Raw genomic sequence first — 26,428 nt, forward strand, 5'->3', positions numbered from 1 at the left:
GATGATTTGTTAGAAGCTAGAATGCTTAAATTGTTATTCTCAGAGAGGCTTTTTCAAAGCTAAGCTCTATGTCATTTCATGTCATTGCTCAGGCCTAGTATGTAAAATGTGCCACTTATGGAAATACTTCTAACTCCTGTGCCTGGGAATGGGATCATTTAACTCTGATATACCGCTGTCTGCATGGCAGTTATGACAGTGGAGCACAGTGTCTTTCCCTGTGATTATCGAGTGAAAGCGAGAACCTAAAAGACTAAAAAAGACTATTAGCAATCACTGCTGCTTTCATGCCATTTTGTTCATTAGCTAGATGATAGGGAGGTATCAAAATGAGAATTGAATTTTAACCAAAATGCTTGTTTATAAAATATGGTAGTCTGTACACAGAGAGGCCACCCCATGCTTTGGGGAGAGCATTGGAATAACAACCGAAAACATGGGCTCATGTGCTGACTCTGCCACTTACTGTCTGTGTGATGCTGGGAATCACCTAACTTCTCATCTGTTTCCTTATCTGCTAGACGGGGATTCTCATCCCTGCCTTAACTCCCCTGCTATGTTGGTAAGACAATCATATGAGCCAATGTGTAAAAGTACTTTGCAGACTTAAGAAAGTTCTGGAATGAAAATTTGACATTTTTTTTTATAATATGTAGTATCTTTCCAACATATATGCAAGGTACATGCATATATACATATCATATTTATATATGTGTGCATAGATAAAATGTATATATATTAAAGTATATTGTGTAATACATTGTATTGAGCCTGAAACTAGGAAACATTTTTTTTTCCCCTAACAGCCTAAAATAAAGTACAGCTAAACTGGATAGAAATCCAAGTCACTCCATACAGTATGCGGTAGTGTACTCAGTCCCCCAGGTCCCTGGGACGTTTGCCTCTCCTGGATGTCCCTTAATTGTCCTGGGTCATGGAGAATAATGCAGTGCATGGACATATTAACTTATTGGACCTGGGGACCCAGTTTAAGATGCAGAAAAATGTGCATAAATTTACATTTTAAAATAAAGTTAACTGATACAAAATCTGTATTAAAAGAGTATAAATTCAAGGCAAAGAATTGCCTACAGTTCCATTTACTAAACACATTTCTCCATCTGGTCTTCCAGAGCTTGTCCATGTATGCCTTAGGAAGTTTGTATATATCTTCGGTAATGTTTAAATAGCTAGAACTTACGTTCTGCACTTTTCTTTCATGCTATCCCATGAATCTTTCCTCTCTGAACCATTTCTTTTCCTCTTGTCTGTACCTCTTTAGGTAATGAGTGTTAACAGGCTGGGATCAATCCCTCTACAATTGTATACATCATCTCTGCAAATGTATGATTTGGGATCTTTAAAAAAAAAAAACAATAGAGGGGCACCTGGTTGGCTCAGTCGCTAAGCATCTGCCTTTGGCTCAGGTCATGATCCCAGTGTCCTGTGATCCAGCCCCACACTGGGCTCCCTGCTCCACTGGAAGCCTGCTTTCCCTCTCCTAGTCCCCCCTATTTGTGTTCCTTCTCTCGCTGTGTCTCTCTCTGTCAAATAAATAAATAAAATTCTTAAAACAAAACAAAACAAAAATGGACTTATATTTTATGAATTTGTGCTCACTAAATACATCATCAACATTTTCCATCAATTTTTTGAGCAGTAGATAAAGAGCGAACACATTTTTTAACAGCTGCAAACTCTTTTTTAGCATGAATACCACAGTGGAGCCCATGACTCCTCCACTGATGGGCATTCATCATAGTTCTGGGGTTTTGCCACTGCTAAGACTGTGACAAACATCCTTTTACATAGATTCTAATGTATTGGTATTTTTACTTTTATAGAATACAATCTACTTGGCATTTTAAAAATGATCATTTTAACTAAAGCAGAGGATGTATACACAAACGGAGAATTGACAGTTATCTGGGTAAATCATGTATAAAGTAGACTAATTTAAATATTCATGGATATTTCACAAAAAGTAGGGATTCCACCACCCCCGCTTTTTAATTATTTGCCAAATTGTCTTGGTTACATTTTTGCTTTACAGATATAGATGCAATCATCCAGAAATCTGGTTTGATTATCAATTCCTAGCATAACATTAAAAGAATGGGCTTCATAACAGTGAATTGTTGATGTATTCACAGATACCTCATCAATTTTTCTTAAACTGTTTCACAAAAATATTCCTTTTTCATTCTCTTTGTTTATTTTTCTCTCTCCCCATTGCCCCTTGTTCTATCCATCTCCAAACCAAGTGAAAAGAAGAAGAAAGTGAAACCACCCAGGATTTTGATCACTAAAGATGGGAAGGCCTTGAACGTAAATGATCCCAAGTACGTGAGACTAAAGAGATACTGTAAGAAGCAGAACATTTGGTGGTGGTCATTACGATGATTTTCACTTGCAGGTTTGCTGTGTTGAGAATGTATCTTAAATGCTCTTAACAAGCCTGATGAGCCTAATAAGAATGTCACTGTGCGTATATTTGAAAGCAGAGCATCTATGATGTTTTCAAGTACATAATGTTATATTTTATTTTCTTGGCATTCCAAACGTGATCTTGACATATGGAAATCCTAGTTATTTATGTATCCCCTGAAACTTTGGACCATATCCGGTTTTCTGCCTGAAAATTCCAAGTGAATTATTCTTATGTTTATTGATGTTTAAAGCTCTGCCCTGAACAGGCTGACTGGGACTATGGTACCTCTTCTGTGTGTGTGTCTGCTTTCCACTCTGGGATATGTCTCCAAAGCACTGGGGGGCTAAGGAAAGAATCTGATATAGATACTTCAGTGACATTAATTAGAGAAGGAAAATATTCAAACCAGAAATCCTCAGGTCTAATAATATCTACCCTGTCTGGCTGTCTTAAAAGTTAAAACTAGAAAGAAGGCCAATAAATAAATAAACAGATAAATAGATAAATAAATAAATAGCCTTTCATGGCCAAAACACAGACCAAAAAAACCTTTGGACTAAATCTCATTGGCTTCATTTCATTGCTCAAAGGCTGTTTGTTTCCCTTTCATTTTCTATGTCAGGCCCAGGAGAAAGGGACTGTCTTGATCATCCCCAGGCATCATTTATTCTGTCTGCCTGGCAATCTTCTGTGACAGGCAGTATTTGTTTTTCATGGGTTACAAACCTGAGCTTGAGGGAGGTGGAGTGACTTGCCCAAGCTAATGGATGGTGTGTCTGGCTTGCTCATGCTAAGCCAGTTCTAGTGACTTCCATGATCAAGCTTATATCTGCCACACAACACATCCCTTCTTTATCCTGCAGAAGTTAATGTAGCATAAGACACGATGTTAGGCATGAGGATACGACAGTGACTATAACAGGTGTCCACATTCATTGAACTCTGAAATCTAGTTGGAAGGCAGTCTCCCTTCAGCCTATGGCAGGGCCTGAGGGAAACTCTCAGACTCTCTGGGCCCCTGGTGAGACCACCTCTCCTCACACCACACTCACCACTTTACCTGCCCCTACTGCTAACTCTATTTAGGGGATCCATGAAGAACTGAATACCTACCACCTGCCCCTACTACCACCTACTTTTCATCCTGCCATGGTCACCCTTCCTCCCCCTCCTGGGTCATCCGTCACCTCCCAGAAAGTTAGTCCCTTATGGCTCTGTACACCTCTCCGTCCACCTCATTCTCTTCCTCCTCCTTGACCCCTCCTTCCCTGCTACCATGCCCTCTGGAACTCGTGCCTCATCAGCAAAGCCTCTATCCTCAACCTTTTCTCTCAGCATGCCTTTTATCCTCTTTCATGAATGGAAACTAAGGATTCTGCCTCTACAGCTGCCCCCCTTATTCTCCCTTACGACATCTACCACTAGGAGAGTTGTACCTCTTAGCCACTTTCAGACCATTTCTCTTCCCTTCCCCAAATATTTCCAGACCCCTTAGAGCACAGGCCATCTGGATATACCACCCTTGTCTTTCTGCAGTCGTGGACTACTTCTGCTCAATCCTTATGCTTACCCTCCGCCCCACTCACTGCAGAAGACTGTTGCACGCAGACCAGTGTCTTTGTCTCTGCCTTTCCTCCCATCGTCAGTCATGTGACTTCACCCTCCATGTAGACTACCCACCCCAGCCTTGGCCTTTCTGGCCCTCTACCACCTCACTCCCCGCCATCATTTCCCCTGCAGTCCAGCCACACAATTCACTTTTATTCTCAGATTTGCCATCTTCTGTATCTCTTCCACCTCTGGAATCTTCCCTTGAGTGTCCCACTGGGCACCATCCCCTGTGCTCCTGGGGAGCTCTCTGCACTCCAGTAATCACCTGGCCCATGAAGATCAAGAATCATTTCATCTCCTGGCTTTCTGCCTGCCCCCTGCCCCTCTTATTCTCCCCTTCTGTCACTCTGCTGTGGTTTTATGGTTCGTCACAGAGATTCGCTCTTGACATGATCTTCAACTCTCTTGTCCTTCTTTCCTTCCCTCCTCATCTCAACCCCACTTAAATCAAACATGCCTTCCTGAACTTGCCCTCGTGCATGCCTGGAGGAAAACTCCCAGCTCACTTGCTGGTCTTACTGGAAATCTACTACCCTGCACCTCAAGTGGACTTCCGGTGGTCATACTGTGTTTTGTTGGTAATTCACTCCTGCAATCTCCCATAGGCTGCTCTCACCCCTTTTGTTCCCTTCTTACTTACATTGTGTGGTCCCAACTAGGGAACTGATTTCTTACTCCATAGAGGAAAAGAAGCAGTTAGAAGTTTTCTCATCCAATTTATCAGTGTCTCTGGGTGTAGCACATATTCTCTGTTCTCCTGCTGCAGTGGGTGAACTTCCCCTCCTGAGTCACTCTCTCTGCGGCATGCTGATCCCACCCCTCTTCCTGTCAACGACTTGCTTCTGCAAAGACCCCCTTCTCTTCTGTAACATTTCTCTCGCTCCTACTAAATCCACTCATCAGTTTACAGACAGTGTGATATCATCCATCCCAAAAAACAAGAAAGCTCCCTTTCTCTAGTTCCCCTGGCAGCTACCATCCTATTCCTCTGTCCCCACTTAGCAGCCAAGCCACTTAGATGCTCGACTCAGTCACCAGCTCCTCACTTCACTCTCCTCGAAACCATGTCTGCATATTCTGTCACCTAAAACTTTTGTAGTCACATCATTTCTGTATGTTCGCATCGCTTCTGTGTTCTGTGTTTATATCATCTCTGTGCTCAGTGTTCACATCGTCTCCATGTTCCGTGTTCACATTGCTTTCCTGTTCAGTCACATCATTTCAAATCTCAGGCTCTATGTACTTGACCCAGCAAATTTGACCAAATTGATCATTACCTACCTTTTTTTTTTTAAGATTTATTTATTTTAGGGGCACTTGGGTGGCTCAGGTCATGATCTCAGGGTCCTAGGATTGATCCCACATCAGGCTGCCTGTTCAGCAGGAAGCCTGCTTCTCCCTCTCCCAACCCCACTGCTTGTGTTCCCTCTCTTGCTGTCTCTCTCTTTATCAAATAAATAAATAAAATCTTTTAAAAATAGGTTTATTTATTTATTTGAGAGGTGGGAGGGGCAGAGGAAGAGGGGGAGAGAGAATCCTCAAATAGACTCCCCACTGAGCACAGAGCCTAACACAGGGCTCCATCCCAGGACCCTGGTGCCACTCAGGCACCTCCACCATTACCTTCCTTCTTCTAGCAGTTTCTTCCCTTTGCTTCTGATTCTTAGACCTTCCTACTTGCCCATCTTCACAGGCTTTTCTGGACTCTCTTTGTGATGTACTTAAGCGCTCCCAGGCCAACTCCTTAGCTGCCTTCTTATTTCACATTGACCTTGTGGGGCTCTCACCAAATTCCTTGGCTTTAAACACTATCTTTACATTATAACCAGACCAGTCTCTTCCCTGAACTCAAGATTTGGACGTTTAATTAGCTATTTGTCCTCACCATGTGAATGTAAAGTAGGTATTATAACTTTACCATGACAGAAACAGAAGTCCTAATTCCCATGCCCACTACAACTTTCCCTCATAACATGCTTGTCCCCCAGTGTTCTCCAACTCAGTAGCAAGCATCCCCCATTTAACAAGACCAAAAACCTTGGATCCATCCTTGATTCTTCTCTCTGGCATTTTATCAGTGACTTTATGATCTCTTCCTTCAATATTACCTGAATCCAACAGCTTCTCACTAACTCCATCCCACCATCTGAGAACCTGCCATCTGCCTCTTGCAGTTACAACAGTTTGCCAAGTAGTCTCTGTGGCTCTTCTCCTGGTCTCCTATAATCTCTTTGTTCTGCTGGGTGAAGATGAAGAGAGGGAGGAAAGGGCACACACACCCTCTCTTTATGGAAATTCCTAGAGAGCACCATACAGTGCTATCCTTCGTGGAGCTAAATCCCATGACCATATCCAGCTGCAGGGGAGGCTGGAGAGTGTTGTCTTTATCCTGCATGGCATGTTCCTCATTAAAATCACGAGTCCTATTACTATGGATAAAGGGGAAGTGGACCGTGGGGAATGAATAGCAATCTCTGCCATAGAAAAAACTCTCTGAAATTACCTTTCCAGTGATATATGAAGGGAGAGTTCAAGTTGGCTGGCTGGACAATTGGGGAATAAGCAATCAAGTCAGAGGGGCCAACACATAAGAAAGCTCCTGAGATGAGATCACAAATGCATGGGTCATTTGAGCAACTGAAGGAGTCCTACATGGCTGGGTTGTTGAAAGCACCAAGAGGGACGGCCACACACAGACATTCTGCTGACAGTCAAATCGTTCCAAACAATTTAGCTTACATTCTTTAATATTGTTGTATTATGTATTTTATGGAATAATATGACCAGTGAAGTGCTCAAAATAAATCAACCAAATAATTCTGAATGGTGTGTTGCTACTATGGAAGTTATACCTAGGAAGTTGAAAGTTATAAGACTTGTTTGTTTGTTTTTTTTAAACTTTATTTATTTATTCGATAGAGCACAAATAGGTAGAGCAGCAGGCAGAAGGGGAGAGAGAAGGAGAAACAGGCTCCCCACTGGAGCAAGGAGTTTGATGAGGAGTTTGATCCTAGGACCCTGGGATCGTAACCTGAGCCAAGGGCAGACACTTAACTAGAGGTAGGACTTTGAAATCCTGCCTCTCCAGGCTCATATGGCCTCTTTCCCAGCTGGGTCAACCTTTCTGAACCTTTGTTTCATCATCTATATGGAGGTGATAGATCATGGGCAGTGTCTTAGCATTTTCCAGGGCGACGCAAAGGTCAGCAATGAAAGGAGAAAAAGAAAGATTGTAAGGAGAAAGAAGGAAGACAGGACTATTTAAAACAGAAGGGATGGGGTGCCTGGGTGACTCAGTCAGTTAAGCGTCTGACTCTTGATTTCCACTCAGGTCATGATCTCAGGTCCTGGGATTGATCCCTGCACTGGGGCTCTGGATTCACCGAGGAGTCTACTTTCCCTCTCCCTCTGCTCCTCCCCCTGCTCATGCTCACTTGCTCATGCTGTCCCTTTCTCTATCTTTAAAATAAATAAAATCTAAAAGAAAAAAAAAAAACAAAAACAAATAAAGAAACAAACCAAAGGGATAGAATGCTGGATACAGGGAGGCAAATACAACATTTACTTCCCCATAAATAATTACAGTGTTTTAGCTTGCTTCTAACAAACTTGGATGAAATAGAAAAGAAAGCTTTAACCACCAGATGTCTCTGTGTCTGCACCAATGCTAATTTTTTTGTTATTTACCTTAGGATTCTCACACATTAACAATGTAAACAAATAATTTGTGAATATATTATAGGCTTCCGTTGAATTTTTTAAATAACGTAGACATTTTATTGTTCACCTACCAAAATAGCTTTGTCATTGGAGATTATTATAGAATTATTACCAGTTTACTTTTGATAATGGAGTGGGTTATCTATACAATATTGCTAAAGACATCATCTTTCTTCCCTTCAAACGGATTGTTCCTTAGACTTGACTTCTCCTTGAAAGATGATGAAAAACATAACCAGATCATCTTGGACCTTGCTGTCTATAGGTAAGGACATTTTATTATGGATTTGTTTAATGTCATTTCTTTCTGTTTTCGTACTCAGTGCCATCTCTTGAGTTCTGAAGTATTTTGAAATGGAGTTTTGTTTGCCAAATGAAGACGCCCTTCTTTTTTTTAAGACCGAGAACATACTGTAATTTTAAAAAGTGTAAAAATGAAAACAAAAGCAGAAGTAAATAAACCCACAATCCCAGGGCTAAGAACTCTGTGATCTCTTCTTCTAAGGCAGAGTTTAAATAATTCTCAGAGCTTTGCTGCTTCCTAATGCTGATACCGCAGACCCCCTCGGCTCTCAGTACTGCCACTGTACTTTTATGTTCTCTTTTTTCCAAAACACTTTGATATAATAGTGAGCATCAGGTGATGCCCCCCACCTTCCAGTCCCACCAGGTACTGCAGCTACTACACAGGTAGGGGTACAGCCTGCAGCTTCTTTATCTCTAGCAGACAACTTTTTCCCCAGCTGTGTCCTACCCTGCCTCATTCCTTAAGGATTTTAGATTTTGGCTCATCTGACTTCAGTGACCACTTATGGAGTCTTTCTAATTCTCCAGCTCTTTGGGACCCACCAGTGCCTTAGGACTTTGCTCCCACGCATCCTTCTGCCCATGCGCCTTCATGCTAGGCATCCACAAGGCTTGCTGCCTCATTTCCCGAGGGCCTCTGCTCACCATCCATCTGATCTAAGACTGTGCCTATCCCTGCCCCAGCACTTCCTTCCACCTCTCCTGCTTTTTGATTTCTACCTGACCAACAATATATTTACTTGTATTTTTAAAAAATGTGTGGGCAAGGCGGGAACTTTGTTTTTGTTTGTTCCTCCCTCCTTGTCTCTCCAGTGCCAACACCAATGCCTCACACCTGGAGTGCTGTGAGCTCAGGAATGAATGAATGCTTGAGTGATGAATGAATGAATGCCTGTCATGGGAGCCAGAGGACATTTACAAGCATGAATGATAATAAAGTCCCTTCTCTTTTGAAGACTTTCTTTGTGTGCTCTATCTTATCCAATCTCCCAGTAAACCCAGTGGACATTTTATGAAGAACAGAGGGATTGTTATCCTGAAATTATCTAGAAGGGAGTGAATTTCCAGAGGGTGAATCTTGTAAGAGTAAATACAGTAATCCCAGGAGACAGAAAGTGTACTCAATAGGCCAAGGGCCAACTCTTTGTTTTTTTTTCCAATTGTAGTAAAATACAGGTCACTTAAAATTTACCAGGTCAGCCATTTCAAGTGGACAAGATTTGGTGGCACATAGTAACTTCACCAGGCTGTGCTGCCCTGCCAACATTGAGCCCCAGGACATTTTCATCACCACAAAAAGGAAACCCACACCCATTTCCCTTCCCCCTGGAAACCACGAGTCTGCCTTCTGTCTCTGTAGATTTGCCAATTCCCGGTACTTCATATAAGTGGAATCACTTATGCCTCTGTGTCAAGTGTTTGGGGTCTGTCTGTGTCGTAGTATGCCAGAATTTCCTTCCTGTTTGTGGCCGAGTAATGTTCCATTGTGTTGCTGGACCACATTTCTGTACATCCATTCACCAGTACATGACATTTGGTTGTTTCCACTCTGGCTCTTGTGAGGAAGGACTAGTTCTTAGTGTGTTCCTTCCTCCTCATGCTGAGACACCCCATTACACCTCCTGTTAAGTCTTCTGTCCCTGGCACTGCCAGCCCACCTGCCTTTAAAAGGCTTGTGGCTCTTCTCCAACTGATCCCTTGTCTTCTGTCCCTGCAGGAACCTAAGCTCCCTCTCTGTTGTGTTTCATTAAACATTCTGTTTCATCCTTCTAAGTCCTTTCTGTGTTTAGGCTGCATTTCCAGAGCTTAATGAATGTGTACCCCTTTCTCTTTGTAGCTCTCTTGGTTCCTTCATGTTCAGTCCTCATATGAAGACTTTCCCCATCCCCCATCATGTACTTTTTCAAGGAGTGGTGAGATTTCTCCTGTCTAGGTAGTAAAATCCTTCCCTTCCCATGATTCTGTCTGAACTAATGACACTAAAATTCCTTGTTAGCTTCATTGGCACATGGATGTATGAAAATTAAGTTCATTCATTCATTCAGTCATTCATACACATTTCCTGTCTTTATCCAGCAAATATCTATGGAATACCTACTATGTACCAGGCATGGGGAGACTGTAACAGGCATGTTCTGAACACAGTCCCTGCTGTCCTAGAGGCTTATGGCCCTGTGGGGAGACAGACAATAAACAGGCAAGCCTCTAATAAGTAATTTCAAAGAGAGAAGCATCCTGTACAGGAAGGGCCAGAGTTCAGGAGCGGAGACCAACAGTGTGTGCAGTCTGGTGGTCAGCAGTGTTGGGGATGGTCACTGAAGCTGGTGACATGAGCTGACATTTGAAGGGTGAAAGCAGTGGTCTCTGCAGAGAACCAGCAGAAGATTATTTCAGGTGGAGGAAACCAGCACAGGCTAAGACCTTGGATGTAGGGGCAGATGAACACTTTAGGCAGCTCTATACGCGTGGGCAAGAAGATGTGATCCATTAACAGAGTAGATACTCAACATGAGGTTTTAAGAAACCTTGCCTATGCTTTTTACTGTTACAGAAATTATTATTAAATAAAATAGAACCATGCTATGTTCACCCCAACTCGGCACTAGGCACTCAGCCTGCTTCTTCACAGCAATCTTAGAGGACAGGCACTTCGCATCCTCTTTTCCAGATGAAGAACCTGGGCTTAGAGCAGTTGAGGAATGTGGTCCAAGGAGCAGGAGGGGGTGCAGACCCTTCCTCACAGTCATGGGACTGAAGCCTGTGCCTGTAGCCCTGGTCTCATTCTACCTGCCTTAACGTGTGTGAGTTTTGAATCATCCCTGCGTTTGCTTATGTTTGCGATCAGTATTGTTAAACGTATAACTCTACAATGTCTGATTATTTGTCTAAACAAGCGAGATGAAGCCTGACTCTTTCACTCGTTCCTCAAGTCGAGGAGAACTGTCACCCCGATCCTGGGACCACAGCCATAGATGGAAGGCTGTGTTTGTTCAGCAGGAGGGGGCTTCACAGGGAGAAGCAGAGCTAGTCTTCCAGGCAGAACAGCTGCAGAGGAGGGAGAACAGCTCAGGAAGCAGGAGCGGCTGGTTGCAGGCCCCAAGCGTCGTGGATTCAGCGTTCCTGGCTATTCATGTCAGGCGTAGGGGCTTAAAATAAAATATTCATGAAAGAACATGGCAAGCTGTTTTTTGCAAACCTCTGGTGTTTCAGGCCGCAGATATTTTTAGGTTAGGGGCAATCAATGCCAAGAGTACTTGTGGGTCTAAAAATGAAATTGCTGATATATTGAATTTCCTTTGGTTTAGGGATTAATGTAAGACTTAAGACCTGTTGAGCAGGGAAATTGGAAGCTTATTTTATTTAAAATGATCCGGAAATGGTAGTTTTTATTTGCACTTCTTTTAACTTAATGTTTTTGAAAATGGTAAGATTTGGTATATTTCGTGTTGCAGGTACATGGACACCTCTTTAATCGATGTTGACGTACAGCCAACTTATGTCCGGGTCATGGTCAAAGGAAAGGTGAGCGTGATGCGGTGGACTGTTAGTTTCTTTTCTTTTTTTTTTTTTTTAAAGATTTATTTATTTATTTATTTGACAGAGAGAGTTCACAAGCAGGCAGAGAGGCAGGCAGACAGAGAGGAGGAAGCAGGCTCCCTGCTGAGCAGAGAGCCCGATGCGGGGCTCGATCCCAGGACCCTGAGATCATGACCTGAGCCGAAGGCAGCAGCCTAACCCACTGAGCCACCCAGGCGCCCCTGGACTGTTAGATTCAAAAGCCAAGCCTCAAACTAAGCTAGGTTGCCTTGAAAATTGTTAACATAATATGAAAAGAGAAGAAAAGAAGCCCAATCAGAGAGCTGTTTTTTACACATGATTTTACATAGTGGGAATGGTATACAGCAAGATTAGTTGTTGACTAACCACTGTTTAGCTCCATAAAATTAACATTTTTAATTTGTATCTATTGTGTTAGTACTTCTTTCAGAGCTGATAAGGTGGTTATATGTGTGATAGCCTGTGCTTGAACTTAGATTCAAATCATATACCCAATTTAAATTGTGAGTGATTTCATTTATCCAACTGTAATTTTATTATTTTTGAAATAGTATTTTTTTTAAGAGAGAGAAAACAAGCAGAGGGGAGGTGCAGAGGGAGAGAGAGAGAGAGAATCTTAAGCAGGCTCCACACCCAGCATGGAACCCAATGTAGGGCTCAATCTCATGACCCTGAAATCATGACCTGAGCCAAAATCAAGACTAGGACGCTTAACTGACTGAGCCACCCCAATGCCCTGAAATAGTATTTTTTGCTGATTATGAGCATTCAGAGGAGTCATATGAAGGCTCTAAAGTAGAAATATGTTGATGGTTTATGACAAGAAGTTTTATCTATAAATTCTTCACTATTAGCCATGTTAACATAAATGGACCAGTGACTATTTCACTGTGATTGATGACTGTTCTTTGGACCATTTATTAAAATAGGTTAAATAGTTCATGCATATCAAGCATCACCCAGACATTATTTTTTTTTCTACTAAGTCTAAGCGTGTTTTTTAAAAAATGGAATGGAGAGGGGCACCTGGGTGGCTCAGTGGGTTAAAGCCTCTGCCTTTGGCTCAGGTCATGATCCTGGCGTCCTGGGATCGAGCCCCGCATCGGGCTCTCTGCTCAGCAGGGAGCCTGCTTCCTCCCCTCTCTCTGTCTGCCTCTCTGCCTACTTGTGATCTCTGTCTGTCAAATAAATAAATAAAAAATCTTTTTAAAAAATGGAATGGAGAATCTTGAACTGGTACTGAAAATACCTTTTGAAGTAACCCTCTCATGTAATATGCCCTCCCTCTCCGGGACACTTCCTGTTTATTTTCAGCCATTCCAGCTTGTCCTTCCTGCAGAAGTCAAGCCTGACAGCAGTACCGCCAGACGATCTCAGACGACAGGGCATTTGGTGATCTGCATGCCCAAGGTAGGCAAAGTCACTTGGATCAATTCAGGTCTGGAGATATTGGTTCCTGAAGGAACTTGACCTGTCAGGGCTAATAAGACTTCTTTTGGTTGAAACAAACAGAAAATCTACTCACCTCGGCACAGGCAGGAGAACCAGGACTTGTGTGAACAGAGAGCTGAGGCTAGGACGCAGGTGGGACCTTCGGGGGCTCATCCTGCCATCACTCCACCAGTGGTTCTTGCCTCTGGAGCCAGAGTGTTGTGGGAAGTTGGGGTGTGTAAGTCCCATTGTTCTTCCAAGGGGGGCAGGCACCACCAGCACACCTATTACACAGGGATCGGTACTTTTAACCATAAAGAAGTGTTTCATCTCTTAGACATGAGAAGGCAGGGGAGGGTCAGGGCCTTTCCAATATGTTAGCTGGCTTCCTTCCTGAGAGGAGCATGAGTAGCCACTAGGGTGGCATGCTTGCTTACTCGTCCTCACTTTGCATGAAGACAGACAATCAGAGAGTCAGGGAATGACAGAGCGAGAAGCTTTCCCATCACTGTGGAATGGAAGTTCCTCTGGACTAATTAGTCAATTTAGCTGACACACCCAATTAAGTCTTGATTAGCTTAACCTTAGGCAATGAAACCAATATCTGGCCAAAGGGATGGTAGTACTTTGTTTGGTTTCTATTATTTTATATTTGGTTACTGTTGTCTCGTTCCATGACCCGGGGTGGGGTCAGCTTTGCCCCAGCACTCAGGTTTCAAAGGGGAAGAGTAGAGAAGCGGTCAAATGAGGCTCTGCTCTTGCAGGAGAACAGGAGAACAGGGGCAGGGTGTCTGCCACTGAGAATAAACTCGATTAACCAATAAGTTTCTATAATGATTTATTAATTCTTCCTTTTCCCATAGCCAGATTTGTAACAGATTGATTATGGGTAATCAATAATGCATTTTTAGTCCAAGTCAATAAAACAGCAAGTACAATTTGCTATCAGGCAGTAAAATAACAAACACAATGGTCAGAATCACATTGTCCTTGGTGACTACAGTGAATTAAGGAAGTGGTTGCATGCTAATTAGAATAGCCTATAGGGGAGTAGAAGAGATAACTTAATTACCCCAGTGCTTTGATAGACACATTTGTATGACACTATGATCAGTAATCTCTCTTGTTTTTTTGAAACTTCTATTCTAACTAAAACACCAAAGATTAAGTGATAACTGTTATTTCCTAAAAGAAAATCAAGATCTATGATTTATGCGCCTCCTGCAGGGTGCCAGGCGATTGATGAGAAAGCCTCCTCTGTCCCTGCTCATGAATCTTTTAAATACAAACAGCCTTCTGTTTCCATTATCCTTTTTGTTTTTGTATCTTTCTAAATTTGTCATGTTAAATACACGTAAAAAGGATAAAAAATAGCTCATTAAGGAAAAAATTCTGGAAGTGTGTGGTTGAAAATGAGATCATTTACATAGAAGAACTCAGAATGGTTCTATTTTTTTTTTCTCAGTAATAAACTATGAATAACATTTTCCCTTAGAGGTACATATATTTAAGGTTTTAGACTACTATGCTAAAGTAACATTGATGTTATCTCTGTCATTTCATTTAAATTATTAATTATTAAATTATTTCCTTTTGTCATTCCTTTATATATTGCTATCATTATCACATTTATTTTTAAGATTTTATTTATTTGTCAGAGAGTGAGAGAGCACAAGCTGGGGGAGCAGCAGGCAGAGGGAGAAGCAGGTTCCCCGCTGAGCAGGGAACCTGATGTGGAACTTGATCCCAGGACCCCGGGATTATGATCTGAGCTGAAGGCAGGTGCTTAACCACTGAGCCACCCGGGCATCCCATCATTATCACTTTTAAAAGGTAGATAGGGGAACCCTCTTGGGTTTCTCCACATCCTCGCCAACACCTGTTGTTTCCTTGCTGTTGACTTTAATCATCCTGTCAGGTGTGAGGTGATATCTCATTTGCATTTCCCTGAAGGTAAGTGATGTTGAGCATCTTTTCATGTGTCTGTTGGCCGTCTGCGTGTCCTCTTTGGAGAAATGCCTGTTCTTGTCTTCTGCCCATTTCTTAATTGGAGTGTTTGTTTTAGGCATGTTGAGTTTTACAAGTTTTATTTATATGTATATGTACATACATATTGGATACTAACCCTTTATCGGATATGTCATTTGCAAATATTTTCTCCCATTCTCTAGGTTGCCTTTGAGTTTTGTTGATGGTTTCCTTTGTAGTGCAGAAGCTTTTTATTTTGATGAAGTCCCAATAGTTTATTTTTGCTGTTGTTTCCCTTACTCCAGGAGATGTGTCTAGTAAGAAGTTGCTATGGCCAATGTCAGAGGTTACTGCCTATGTTCTCCTCTGGGATTTTAGCTATTGAATCACTAAATTGCACATCTGAAACTCAAAGATAGTGAAAACAACCTTTGGAGAATAATTTCTTGTCCCAAATTAGTTGGTTTTCACTTATGAATTAGATATTTGCAAGGACTATAAAGTTCAAAGAACAAAAACTTTCTCTTAAAAATCATTGAAAGTTAAAAAGCCAAAACTCTAATTTTATTTATGCTTATTATTAAAAGTATGCGTTACTGAAAATTAACATCTCCTAAAGACAGAAACTTTTGAAGTACTGAAGTTCATACCACTGAGCTATTTATATGTCCAGGCTTCTTTCTCACGTACTGTAGAATTGAGGAGTCTGGCCTGCATTATATAATTTTTGAGGCAGCATCTTGGAATTTTAAATCATTTTGTAAAAATCAGGTAAACACTTCAGTACAATTTTGATTCGTTCATAAAATAGAATTGCTAATACTTAACATATTAATAACCCAGTACTTCCAGAAATCTCTACTGTGGCCCTTCAGTAGTTTTTAATATTCAGATATTCTAAATGAATGAAAAGATCAGATTTGATATTTAGTTGTCCCATTTTGTGATAATGTTTGTAAAGAACACTGCAAAGAGCTGACCTGTTTGATTGTGTCTGTGCTGTGATGATTCTGGTGTGTTTATTTGGAAGTTTAAGAATGAGCTTTGTATACATTTTCCAAGGACATAACATTTAGAATTGAATCTACAAAGTGCTAAGATATTTCTTATTACACACCTCCTTCAGCATTTTGTCATAGATGTCAAACTGATGTGTTTTTTTTCTCCTTTCTTACTCCTAAATGAGGCTGGATCCATGCAAACCCAGTGTTTTTAGCCAAGTTTCACCAAATCTGCCCCCTACCACAGGGGTCACGGTGACATTTTCTGCTGCTGACATGCCAGAGGGTTCTCTCAGCTCAGCTCTGCATTTCCAAGAGGCTTTCCCCTCATGCTATCTACGACGCCAGATGCTTTCCAGCATCTGCCACTGAGTCCATATCCTGTGGATTGATGTGATTAATACACAAATATCACAATCCCTAGCACACTGCTAGAATTCCTCTGGCTCCACCCATCATCTCATGCTCTAACTTGTGGGTACTGTGTCTCCCAGAATGCCATCCCCAACTCTACCTCCTCCACCATGACTTCAAAGGTTGATGTCTCAGCCAGCACTAATGAGTGGGATAGTGGTTGAGAACACAGTCTGGCTCTCTCAGAAGGGTAGCATCAGGCAGTAAATAGAAGATCAACTGCCCAGGTAACAGTGGAGTAGGGAACATTCTGTTTTATCGGGTTTTTCTCAGTTCTGTTCCACCGTCTGGTGGCATTTCTTTTTATTCACTAAACTAAATAAACACTGTTTTATTCACTAGTCTTAGCTCTGGGGAGTGAGTGGTGGAGAGAATCTTAATTCCAGTGTGTGTGGCCTCTTATCACATTAGATGTATCCAGTCAAGAAGCATGGCCCCTGGGTGTCATCTATCAACCAGGAACTCACTCGTTTTTGGAGAAGAGTTAGTAATTCCTTTTTCGACAGCAGCCAGAATGATCATTTTATAATCTATGTAAGTCAGACCAAGTAACATTTCCCATTTCATTCAGAGGTAAAGGCAAAATGTCCTGATAACCTCCCCCTGCCATTATCCTTCTGACATCATCTTCTTCCACTTCACCTTCCGGTCATTCCAGCCACCTTGGCTTCCTCACTATTTTACAAATATGGCAAGCCTCCTTCTGCCCCAGGACCTTTGTGCTTGTTGTCCCCTCTGTTGGAATGCCATTTCCCCAGATACCCTCATGGTTTGTTTTCTCAACTTTTCCATGTTTCTGTTCAAGTGTCATCTTATCAATGGAGTCTTTTCTGATTCCCATATTTAGAAAGCATCTCCTCCTCTACCCCAGCATTCTCTATCCCTGGTGCTACTGGATTTTTCTTCATAGAATGTATCACGACCTGTAACAGCCTATATATTTTCCTATTTCTTTGTCTGTTTCCCACAACAAGAATCTAAATTTCATGAGTTTTTGTCTGTTCTTGTCAGTACTCCATCACTGGCACCTAGAGCAGAACCTGGCAAAGAGAAGGAGTTCAGTAAGTTTTTGTTTAATGAGTGAATACCTTGAAAGCATCTTTAAAATCCATTTTAGCATTTGGAACATGAATCTCCTCCCTGATTATTCTCTCCCCCAGCCATTTCCTCATTACTTTTCCATGCATATTATTCCAGGTTAACTTTAAAATAATTTCAAGGTGCTTGGGCGGCTCAGTTGGTTGAGCGTCCAGCTTTTGATTTCAGCTTCAGTCATGATCTCAGGGTCATGGGGTCAGGCCCTGCACTCAGCAGGGAGTCTGCTAGAGAGTCTCTCTCTCCCTCTCCCTCTGTTCCTCCCCTGATTGCACATGCTTGCTTTCTCTGTCTTTCTAAAATAAATAAATAAAATCTTAGAAAAATAAAAATTTTATCTAATTCTGCTTCCAAAAATGCTGTTGGGATTTTTGTTGTCATTGAAATTTAGGAGCAGGGTGAGTGATTAAGAGAAGGGGCTCTGGAGCCGGAGAACCCAGGTTAAACACTGGTACTTCTACTCAAGAGTTGTATTAATTATTATTATTAATCCTTCTGTGCCTCAGACACCCTGTCCATAAAATGATATTGGTAATAATTCATACCACAAAAGGTTATTTTGAGGATTATCTAAATCAACATATAATCTTTACATATGTTAGAAGAGCTTGGAACATAACACACACTGCATTCCTGTTTACTGTTAATTCATGTTATTCATTGCTATTGGTGACTGATGTTGCATTAAGTCAACATTTTTATTATTGAGATTTCATTGAATTTATAGATTGTCATGGGAATGAATTCATGTATTTACATAATCAGAACTATATTTTTCCAATAATGTATGTTTTCCCACTTATTATTCTTACTTTATGTCCCTCAGAAGTTTGTGTTTGTGTTTTTGTTTTTGGTAGTTTTCTCTCCAGAACTGCTACATATTTTCTGAGGTTTATTTTTAGGTACCATACATTTTGTTCTCATCCTATTTTGAGTGGAATTATTCCCCATCACATTTTCCATGGGTGTATGCTTGGTTTTCAATATGTCTTCTTAAATGTGTGGTCAGACTAAGTTATACATACATAAACAATCTTACCACCACAGTCAGCCTGGGAATATTTGGCATATGATCTCATTACAGTCCAGCTTAACAAGATTTAACTGAAATTTTGTATTCACTGAGAAGCTTGCTTCAAGTCATTAAATTAAACTCCCATCTAGACTCTCAATTGACAAGTTACAGGAGCACTCCAAGAATACGCTTCATGATTTCCTTTGGGGTTTTTTTCAGAATAATTAACTGAGATTAAGGAAGTTGCTATCTGAACTGAACAGCAAATTATATTTACAGCTTCAGTTGGTGAACATCTTCCTTGATTCCGGTGTATTGAGCCCTGGAGGTGAAGGTCACATATTAAGGTCAATATTACAGACCACAATCCTAAAAAACAGCCTCAGACTCCCTTCTCCTTATTAGTTGGACACGTATTTCTCAGTACTTTCTCTCTACCCAAATGTACTTATGATATACCTGATATAAACTCACTTTTATTCTCTGATTATTAAGTTCAAGTGGGTCTGCAGTGAGGGCGCTATGCTCATCTTGCTAGGTTTTCCTGTTCCATCCATTCTTCTACTTTTTCAGAACATTATTTCTTATCCTCAGCTTATTTCTCAAACTTCCAACATGGAGAAAACAGGAGCAAGAAAAGATCATTTCCACACACTCCAACCATCACATCTTCTCTTCCTTGGTCTCCTCAGCCTTACTGATTCATAAACAAACTGTCTGTGGTCTATCCCCATTCTCCAGGTATGTGTGGGATCCCATTTCCACTGCTCTTGAAAGACCTTCTTTTTTTCTCTTTGACGATTTTCCCTTCTTTCTACTTGTTCATTGAATTTCCCCTTTCTGTATCTTATGTTAGAAAATATACAGTGAAAAAAAGACAGTCAGTCTCTTCAATAAATGGTGCTGGTAAAATTGGACAGCTATGTATAGAAGAATGAAACTCAACCATTCTCTTACACCATACACAAAGATAAACTCGAAATGGATAAAAGACCTCAATGTGAGGCAGAAATCTATCAAAATCCTAGAGGAGAACATAGGCAGTAACCTCTTCGACATTGGCCACAGCAAATTCTTTCAAGACATGTCTCCAAAGGCAAAGGAAACAAAAGCAAAAATGAACTTTTGGGACTTCATCAAATTAAAAAGCTTCTGCACAGCAAAGGAAACAGTCAACAAAACAAAGAGGCAACCCACGGAATGGGAGAAGATATTTGCAAATGACACTACAGACAAAGGGCTGATATCCAAGATCTATAAAGAACTCCTCAAACTCAACACTCAAAAAACTCAAAAAATGGGCAGAAGACATGAACAGACACTTCTCCAAAGAAGACATACAAATGGCTAACAGACACATGAAAAAAATGTTCATCATCACTAGCCATCAGGGAGATTTAAATCAAAACCACATTGAGATACCACCTTACATCAGTTAGAATGCCAAAATTAACAGGACAGGAAACAACAAGTTTTGGAGAGGATGTGTAGAGAGGGGAACCCTTTTACACTACTGGGAGGAATGCAAATTGGTGTAGCCACTTTGGAAAACAGTGTGGAAATTCCTTTAGAAATTAAAAATAGAGCTACCCTATGACCCTGCAATTGCACTTCTAGGTATTTACCCCAAAGATACAGATGCAGTGAAAAGAAGGGCCATATGTACCCCAAGTTCATAGTAGCAATGGCCACAATCGCCGAACTGTGGAAAGAGCCAAGATGCCCTTCAACAGAAGAATGGATAAAGAAGATATGGTCCATATATACAATGGAATATTATACAGACATCAGAAAGGATGAATACCCAACTTTTGTATCAACATGGATGGGACTGGAGGAGATAATGCTGAGTGAAATAAGTCAAGCAGAGAGAGTCAATTATCATATGGTTTCACTTACTTGTGGAGCATAAGGAATAACATGGAGGACATTAAGAGAAGAAAGGAAAAGTGAATTGGGGGAAATGGGAGAGGGAGATGAACCATGAGAGACTGTGGACTCTGAGAAACAAACTGAGGGTTTTGGAAGGAAGGTGGGTAGAGGGGTGAGTGAGCCTGTTGGTGGGTATTAAGAAGGGCTCATATTGCATGGAGCACTGGGTGTGATACATAAATAATGAATCTTGGAACACTGAAAAATTAAATTAAATTAAAAAAAACATGTTAATACATCTTCCTTCTTTAAAACAAAACAAAACAAAACAAAAAAGAAAAACATCTCCCTCTAGTTAGTGCCCTCATCTGCTTTACATCAAGACTCATGTAACAGACATATATTTGTAGCTTTAATTCTTTCCTCATAATGTCTAATACCAGCTCCAACTAGGCATTCATCCCTCCTACCGCCCTTCCATGGAAACATCTCTTTGAGATCTCTAGTCACCTCCATGTTACTAAACCCCTTCTCTTCACTATGTATACTCATTTCCCATGTTAATTTCATCTCAGCTTATGATTTTAAGTGACATCTAGAGCTACAGCATCTGCTGATTGCCAACATGGTAATTGGGAACAATAATCATGCTGAGCAAAATTTAGGAAGATGGACTACCTATTTTAAACATATTAATGGTATAATACCAATATGATAATGTATGGTTACTATCCACTGATCCAAAAGTGGATATGGCCACACAGGGGTGAGAAGAAAAAAGTCCAAGTCCATTCATAGGGAGTCCAGTAAACCACACCCACTTAGATTATGACTCTGAAGGACTGTAACCTAGGAGTAAGGTGTGTAAGAAGGCAGTAATCCTTAGAAGATCTAGCAGTCTGTTGATCATTGGGTCATTGAAATGGCTCTAGAACTGAGCCTTGAACTTAAGTGAAGGTAGTCCCAGATGAGTACCATGCCTGGAGATATATAGATATATAGATAGATAGATAGATAGATAGATAGATAGATATAGATAGATAGATATATCTAGTTAGTATCAAGCACCCAGTCAAAGATAAATAAGGCACACACAGAGACCTGAATGGGATCCAGTAGAAACACCACCAGTGTTTTTGGAATCTGGTTATGCCAGATTGCTGTTTTTCCTCCTTTAGGGGAACCTTATGATTGCCACAGTTATTGTAGATATTAAATTGTGAGACACAAATTATAAAACACTGTTTTGGTATGAGATCTCCCAGAAGTGGAACCTAATATAGGGATGTCAGTACAGCAGTTTTCTTGGGTGGTAAGGGACTGCCGGTCAGGAAGTAGGGAAGGGAAGGTAGCCAATAGAGAGTGCTTTATCAAGCTAGTGACCCCAGTGGGAAAGCTCTAGAAGATACTGCAAATAACTCTGCCTAAGGGGGGAATGATCTAGGATAGCACTACACTAACCCTGAGAACCTTTTGTTGATGGCTATGCCCTGTAATGGGAGTGGGAGGAAAGGGGTGATATAAATCCCCAGCACTCTGAACTACTGCTGGCAAGAATAACCATGACTCTTTCATGTCAATGGAGGATATTTCCCACTGAGACTATCTCTAGCAAGATTGTGAAAGGATATTTTCTTTTCTTTTGAAACATCATTATCATCCTTGATGTTTGTCCTAACTTAATAAAATATCATTTTCAATTTTAGGCTGTTGTGTGAAGATGATCATCCATGGGGAGCTGTCACATAAGATTGCATTAACAAGTATAAAAGAATCTTGGAGGAACCATTTGATAGTTAGATTTATTCTACTTTTATTTCAAAGCCATGTAACTGTCTTATGCAGCTGTCATATTGATTTTACATATAAATGTCAGTAATTGCATCTTCTAAAATTTTCCTCAGATTACTTGGGTATCTTTGGAATCAAAGCCAGTATTCTTATCCTTCTTATTTTTCTGATCATTTTTTCCAAAATTTAATTTCTTTTTTTTTTAATTTTTGGCCAGGCAGTATTTGAGGAAGAATGTAGTTCTATCTCTATGATAGTTCAAAAATGTTTAACTTATACAGTTATTTCATCTCTTCAAAGGTTTTTAAATAATATGCTTCTGGTAATTTATGTATTTTTTAATATTGTAGATTAATCATCTTTCTTTAAATAGAAAAAATATCTTGTTTTCTTTCAAGAAATCTTTCTTATTAGACTCAGTGAATTACATGCTTCTCTTAGTAAAGTCAATAGAGCATGGTAGAGAAATAATGAAGTTATTAAAATATCAACAATGAATTTGGACATATATAAACTTCCTCTAATGCTAGAGGAAAATTAAAAATTATATTGATTCTGAAGTTTATATTAATCTTTTTTGGGAGACTGAACCTCACATTTTTAAATGTTCAATACTAGAATTGTGGTTAACTAATAATTATAAACACCAGGAATATGTAAGAAGGTGGAAAATTTGCAGGTGATCAATTCATCTGTAGTTGATGTAGGAGTGGTAGAAGGTAAGTGGAAGGCTGGGCCTCATTGCTGAGTACTTCTCCCTTAGTAACTGGACTCAACTCCCCTCCCCTCCAGATCAGACAAGTGGTTCATGTCACCGTGGGTTGGAATCTAATGGACTTAGGCAGTTCAGAAATTACTTATGAGGCATGGGTGAAGACATCACATGCATATACTTAAGCACAATGCTGGTAGAGAAAAGACATGTTACACCCATAAATAAATTATATCAGTTATTCGTATCAGATGAGGGAAGTATTTAGCATCTATCTGTTGCCATACTTGGAAGTAAGGCACTAGAACTCTGAAAAATTTCTGCCAAATTATGAAAAACTTCAGACAATTACTGAATTATTAATCAATTAAAATATTTATTGAATTCATCAAAGATTTATTAAGCACTTAGTATGAATAAAGCACTGTGTGAATTATTATGGAAGAGACAAAAAATGAAGTGGGTCTCCTAAGGCCCTCTTTCTGTCTCCTCCCTGCTGAGTCTGACCTCCTCACACCCAGCTCTGCCCCCACCCCAGTTCCTGAGTCTCCATTTCAAACAGGCTCAGGTTCTTCTTAGCTAGCTTCTCTATCCTTCTGCTTAAATTTGAAATTCTGTGGCTCAGAGACTAGTGTCATAACTATGGGATCTCCTAAGGCTCCCCAAATGCCTTTTCCTCCAATTAAACCCAGCACCAACAGGGCCCAGCACGCATGAATCTTCAGCTCTCATAGAACTCCTGCCTCTTCCTCATTTGTAGACATTAGACAGGAACAGGCATCTCTAGGGGTCTTTTCTATTAGTTCTATTAGTTCTGCAGTCGCCATCCATCTATTCACCCATCAATCCATTCATTCAGACGTTCCATATATTTTAATGAGCACCTCATGTGTTCTCATAGGTTCTTAGAAATGCAAAGAGAAAGGAATATTTGCACCACATTAGGTATCCAAGGTATCTTCTTACAGAAATGGGATTGAGTCTGTTATACCTCCTGTAATGTTACTTGAACTGAAAACCTAAGGAACGCTTCTCATTTCCCGGTCCTCATTATCCCCGTTACCCCCTCACCCATTAGGCCTCTGCTACTGAGATGCTGTCATCTTTCTCCAGTATTTCAGTAGTTTTATAGAAGCAGTTGTCATTGTTTTAAATAAGGCTTTAAAATGGGTCAAAAATTTATTTTCCTTGGAAGAAGCAATGAAGATGATATAAAAAGAAAGCTGTATGATTTTTAAAACTTAGATTAAAACATGAAAATAGGGAAGTTGGGAGTGGGTAGAACAAGCATATGAACATTTCCACAGCCACCAAATATATATCTTGAACTTTTTTTGAGTATAGTTAACATATAATGTTACATTTGTTTCCGGTGTACAACTTAGTGATTTGGCAAGTTTATACATTATGCTATGCTAACCACACGTATGGCTCCCATCTCTCCCGTTACATCACTACTACAATATCACTGATGGTATTTCCTGTGCTGTGTCTTTTATTTTCTTGAATTATTCCATTCCATAACTGGAAAGTTATATCTCTCACTCTCCTTCACCCACTTTGCCCAAACCCTCACCCACCTTTCCCCAGCAACCATAAGTTTGTTCTCTGTATTTGTAAGTCTGATTCTTCTTTTTGTTTGCTTATCCATGTGTTCTTTTCTAGATTCCATTGATGAGTGGAATCATATGGTATTTGTCTTTCTCAGTCTAACTTATTTCACTTAGCATAATATCCTCTAGGTCCATTTATGTTGTTTCAAATGGCAGGCTCTTATCCTTTTTCTGGCTGTGTAATATTCCACAATGTATACATGCCATGTTTTTCTTATCCATTTGTCTGTTGATGGACATTTATGTTGCTTCCATGTCTTGGGTACTTTTTGTTTTAAGTAGGCTCCATGACCAGCATGTAGCCCAACACAAGGCTTGAACTCACAACCCTGAAATCAAGACCTGAGCTAAGATCAAGAGTTAGACATTTAACTCACTGAGCCGCCCAAGTGCCCCCATGCCTTGGCTATTGTAAATAATGCTAAAGTGAACATAGGGGTGCACATATATCTTCAAGTTAGTGTTTTCATTTTCCTTGGGTAAATACCCAATAGTGAAATTATAGGATCATATAGGATCATATAGGATCATATGGCATTTCTATTTTTAATTTTTTGAGGAAACTCCATACTGTTTTCCATGGTGGCTGTATTAATTTGCATTCCCACCAACAGTGCATGAAGGTTCCTTTTTCTCCACATCCTGGCCAACACTTGTTTTTTTGTCTTCTTGATTTTAACCATTCTAACAGGTGTGAGGTGATAGCTCACTGTAGTTTTGATTTGTGTTTCCCTGATGATGAGTGATGTTGAGCATCTTTTCATGTGTCTGTTGGCCGTCTGCATGTCTTCTTTGGAGAAGTGTCTATTCAGGTCCTTTGCCCATTTTTAAATTGAATTGTTTGTTTCTTTGGTGTTGAGTTGTATGAGTTCTTTATATATTTGGGGTATTAACCCCTTACTGCATATGCCATTTGGAGATACCTTCTTCCATTCAGTAGCTTGCTTTTTAGTTTTGTTGGTGGTTTCCATTGCTGTGTGAAAGCTTTTTATTTTGATGAAGTCTCAATAGTTTACTTCTGTTGTTGGTTTCCCTTGCCTCAGGAGACATCTAGAAAAATGTTGCCATAGCCAATGTCAGATAAATTACTGCCTGTGCTGTCTTCTAGGATGTTTATGTTTTAAGGTCTCACATTTAGGTCCAAAAGTACACTGTGTTCATGTTGAAATTTAATATAAATATTTTCAGGGAAAATTAGTAGAATTAAAATGTGTAAGTTACAAGGCATTACGGAAAATAAATGCAAACAAAAGTCAAAACAGTTAGGAATAGAGGAAGGAAACATAAAATCAGAAAATTTGTAAGACGGTAACAGATATAAAATACATTATGCTAGTTCACAAGAACACACCTGAAACTAAAAGACCCAAGATATATGTAAAGAAAAGAATGGACACAGCTTTAGTAAGTGAATGTAAGCAAAATTTATAGACTACTTATGGCAAAATGATTATCAGACATGATAGAATTTAAAGCAAAGAAGCACAAAATGGAATAAGAATTCTATAGTAATAAAAATATTGCATAAAATAAAGATCCAATTGCCTTATATTCATTAGACTGTATATTATTTAAGTGTATAAAGCACAAGGCCTTATAAACATAAGGACAAATAAACAGAATCAGCTCCACTAGAAGATTTATGACCAAATCCTGTCTTTGATAAATATGATCAACAAAAATGTGAGACCATTTATTATTTGAATATACTTAAGATATCTTTAAAAGCTCATAATAGACAAAACCTATGAAAACCTCATTTTCTTTCTTTTTTTTTTTTTTTAATTTGACAGAGAGAGAGAGAGATCACAAGTAGGCAGAGGGGCAGGCAGAGAGAGAGGGGGAAGCAGAGAGAGAGGGGGAAGCAGGCTCCCCGCTGAGCAGAGAGCC

At 40.1% G+C, this 26,428-nt stretch overlaps 1 protein-coding gene across 2 annotated transcripts in view; it reads left to right on the forward strand.

Annotated features, from left to right (window-relative positions):
- The window catches only part of LOC111146711 (leucine rich repeat containing 6), a 73,616-nt gene that overhangs the window by 31,169 nt on the left and 16,019 nt on the right, over positions 1-26,428 (forward strand). For both annotated transcript variants that reach the window (XM_022502380.1, XM_022502379.1), the window contains exons 7-10: positions 2,265-2,342; positions 7,962-8,027; positions 11,521-11,590; positions 12,941-13,036. In XM_022502380.1, coding sequence (XP_022358088.1) covers positions 2,265-2,342; positions 7,962-8,027; positions 11,521-11,590; positions 12,941-13,036 — 310 coding nt within the window. The remainder of the gene's footprint in view (positions 1-2,264; positions 2,343-7,961; positions 8,028-11,520; positions 11,591-12,940; positions 13,037-26,428) is intronic.

Source organism: Enhydra lutris, unplaced genomic scaffold, assembly GCF_002288905.1.
Source record: "Enhydra lutris kenyoni isolate GAN:26980312 unplaced genomic scaffold, ASM228890v2 scaffoldscaffold14, whole genome shotgun sequence".
Lineage (NCBI taxonomy): Eukaryota > Metazoa > Chordata > Mammalia > Carnivora > Mustelidae > Enhydra > Enhydra lutris.